Genomic DNA, 3,570 nt, shown 5'->3' on the forward strand with positions numbered 1-3,570 from the left:
TTTTCTTGTCAACTTTAATACCATTCTTTGAGATCTTATGGCCAAGGACAATGCCTTCCTCGACCATGAAATGACATTTCTCCCAGTTGAGCACCAAATTTGTTTCCTCGCATCTAGCCAACACTTTGTCCAAATTTGCAAGACAATCATCAAAAGAATCCCCAACCACTGAGAAGTCATCCATGAAGACCTCAACGTATTCTTCCACTATATCCGTGAAAATAGCCATCATACACCGTTGAAAAGTCGCTGGTGCATTACACAAATCAAAAGGCATCTGTCTGAAAGCAAAAGTGTCATAAGGACATGTGAAGGTTATTTTCTCTTGATCTTCTGGAGTAAAAAGAATTTGGTTGTAGCTCGAGTACCCATCAACAAAACAATAGAAAGCACGGTCGGCCAATCTATCGAGCATTTGATCCATAAAAGAAAGAGGAAAGTGAACCTTCCTTGTAACTTTGTTGAGCTTACGATAATCCATACAAACTCTCCAACCGCTGACCGTTCTTGTGGGAATAAACTCATTCTTCTCATTAGTAACAACCACCATGACCCCTTATTTGGGACACATTGAACCAAAGAGGTGCATGATCGGAAATGGGGTAGACAACCCCGACATTTAGCCACTTGATAATCTCCTTTTTGACCACTTTTTGCATAGCTTTGTTGAGTCTTCTTTGATGTTCAATTGACGGTTTAGCACCATCATCCAACTTGATCTTATGCGTGCAAAATGTGGGGCTTATTACCTCGCATATTCGCCAAAGTCCACCAATACCTTTCTTTCCTCTTTTGCAATACCACCAATGTGGAATCAACCTGCACGTTAGTCAAACAAGAGGAAAGAATAACTAGTAAAGTAGAACAAGGGCCAAGAAATTCATATCGATAATGTGGTGGCAATGGTTTCAACTCCAAAGTAGGTGGATCTTCAATAGAAGGCTTTGTAGGAGGAGTTTTCCTATTTTCAAGATCCAAAGATAATTTTCGGGGTGCATAGTAACACGACCCGATTCCTTGCAAACAGTTCACACATTCCATAAAACCATCCATCTCATTATCATCAAAGTTGAGCAACGGCTTCCAACACATCACCAATATTGATTGTACACTTGTATCATCAACAATAACATCGGTCACCAAATCCACAAAAGAACACACCTTATTGATATTAGGTTGCCACATAGACTTGTACACATGGAATGCCACTCTTTCATCACCAACTCGGAAAGTGAGTTCTCTGGCTTCCACATCACAAAGAGCCTTGACCCTAGCAAAGAAAGGTCTTCCAAGAATAATAGGCATTTCATAATCAACCTCACAATCTAGAATAACAAGGTTCGCGGGAAGAATTAACTTATCAACTCTGACCAAAACATCCTCAATCACTCCCAACGGCCTCTTCATGGTATGATCGACCATTTGCAACCTCATAGATATGGGTCTTGGTTTTCCAATTCCCGAAGTCTTAAACACCGAGTAGGGTATCAAATTGATACTCGCCCCAAGATCATAAAGAGCTTTAGCAAAATTGGAACTCCTAATAGTACAAGAAATCGTGAAAGCATCAGGATCCTCCAACTTAGGAGACATGTAATAAACCATTGCACTCACTTGATGAGTAACTTTGATAGTTTCAAAATTCATCCACCTCTTCTTGGTCGCAAGATCTTTCTTAAACTTGGCATAATGGGGAATGTTTTCCAAAGCTTCTACCAATGGCACATTAATAAAGAGACTTTTCATCATTTGAATAAACTTGTTGAATTGATTCTCACCATTTTGCTTGGCAAGTCTTTGAGGATAAGGAGGTGGAGGCTTAGGCAAGGGTGCCTTAGCCTTTTGCACTACCAGTTCTGGTATGTCAATAATGTGCTCCCTATACGGGTTACCTCTTCTTGAGTCTCCTCCACATTATCATCAATGTCAATCTGAACCTCATCACTTTATTGAACATCATTGTTTGGGATTTCCTCCTCTTGGATCACTTGGTCATCATCCACAAGTCGCCTTTGATTTGAGGTGGGTGAATTCCCGCCTCTTCCACTACTTGTGATAGCTGCCATAGCATGCCCCGTGTTGTTACCACCCTTTGGATTTACTACCGTATCACTTGGTAGTGCACGCTTAGGATGAGTATTAAGAGCTTGAGAGATTTTCCCCATTTGAACTACAAGATTACATATTGAGGTGGTATGTGAAGCAAGTTGGGCTTCCAAATCCGCATTCTTCTCCATCATTTTCTTAAACATGTTCTCAATTCGGCCCATTTCATTATTTAAAGAACTTGAACCATGGGACGGATAAGGAGGTGGGTTGTACCAACATTGGGATCCTTTCAAAACCTAATCCCCGATTTCCATGATTATTGTTGCTTCCCCAACTTCCTTCATTGTTGCCTCCCAAATTTCCTTGGTTGTTGTTGTTGTTGTGCCAATTTTTTTGATTGTTAGGACCCCAATTGCCTTGGTTATTTTGAGAATGCCATTGTTGTTGATTGCAGCCTTGGAAATTTCTCTTTTGCCCTTGGTAATTGTTCATAAATTGTACCTTTTCTTCTTTCTCATGATAAGAATAATCTTGATCAAAACTACCATCATCTTGTGCATAATTTTCCACTCGGGATTTATCTAGTGGACCCTTGGTCCTCTTCTTGTTGAACAACATATTTACTCCTTCCATAGCATGAACTTGCTTAGGAGCTTGTACTTGATTAAATTGAGCCTTAGCAAGTTGGGTCATAGTTGTTGTCAATCCGGCAATGGCTTGCCCATGGTCTTGCAACTATTTAAGTAGATGAATAATGTTTGGATCACCTTGGGACACATTATCTTGGGATTACCAAGCCGAAGAAATTTCCACCATCTCATCAAGAATTTCACATGCCTCCGCATAAGGTGTTGTCAGAAGTTGTCTCGGGCATATGATTGACCATACTTTAGTTCATAGTATTAATACCATGGTAGAAAGTTTGTTGGATCATGTTGTCATTCATATCATTGTTCGGGAACTCCTTCACCATTGTCCGATACCTCTCCCAAATTTCATGCAAAGGTACATTGGGCTCTTGCTTGAAAGCCAATAGTTCATCCCGAAGAGAATCCATGTGCCCGGGAAAGAAAAACTTAGCAATAAACTTTGCCGCCAATTCATCCCAAGTATGGATAGAATGATTAGGTAAGCATTCCAACCAATACAAAGCCTTACCCCTTAGTGAGAAAGGGAAAATCCTTAGCCTCGAAGCATCTTCCGAAATATTTGTTTCTTTGCTCCCCCAACACGTATCCATAAAGCCCTTCAAATGTTTAGAAGAATTTTGACTCGACGCCCCGGTGAAATAACCTCGTTTCTCAAGCAAAGTGAGCATCACATTGGTAATTTGAAAGTTTCCCGCCTAATGCGAGGGGGGACTATGTCTGGGCAAAATCCGATGTTAACACTAAGAACTTAGACTAAATAAAAGCGACCATGGAATAAATTATTTTTGGTGTTTTTATCAATTGAGGAAAAGCCTAGGGATGTCACCTCCACCTAGGTGTAAACCTAACGAGTATGATAAGTTAACGCTTG

The 3,570-nt window shown here is 40.4% G+C and overlaps 1 protein-coding gene across 1 annotated transcript; it reads right to left on the reverse strand.

The window, feature by feature from the left end:
* Positions 1-720: 720 nt before the first annotated feature.
* On the reverse strand, positions 721-1,746 carry LOC138899771 (uncharacterized). Its single transcript, XM_070186461.1, has one exon. It carries the CDS (start codon positions 1,744-1,746, stop codon positions 721-723), a length of 1,026 nt encoding a protein of 341 aa, XP_070042562.1.
* Positions 1,747-3,570: the final 1,824 nt, after the last annotated feature.

This window comes from Nicotiana tomentosiformis, chromosome 10, assembly GCF_000390325.3.
Source record: "Nicotiana tomentosiformis chromosome 10, ASM39032v3, whole genome shotgun sequence".
Lineage (NCBI taxonomy): Eukaryota > Viridiplantae > Streptophyta > Magnoliopsida > Solanales > Solanaceae > Nicotiana > Nicotiana tomentosiformis.

Coding starts and splice junctions, on each gene's coding strand:
- LOC138899771 (XM_070186461.1), bottom strand. CDS start 1,746: ATGAAAAGTCTCTTTATTAATGTGCCATTGGTAGAAGCTTTGGAAAAC.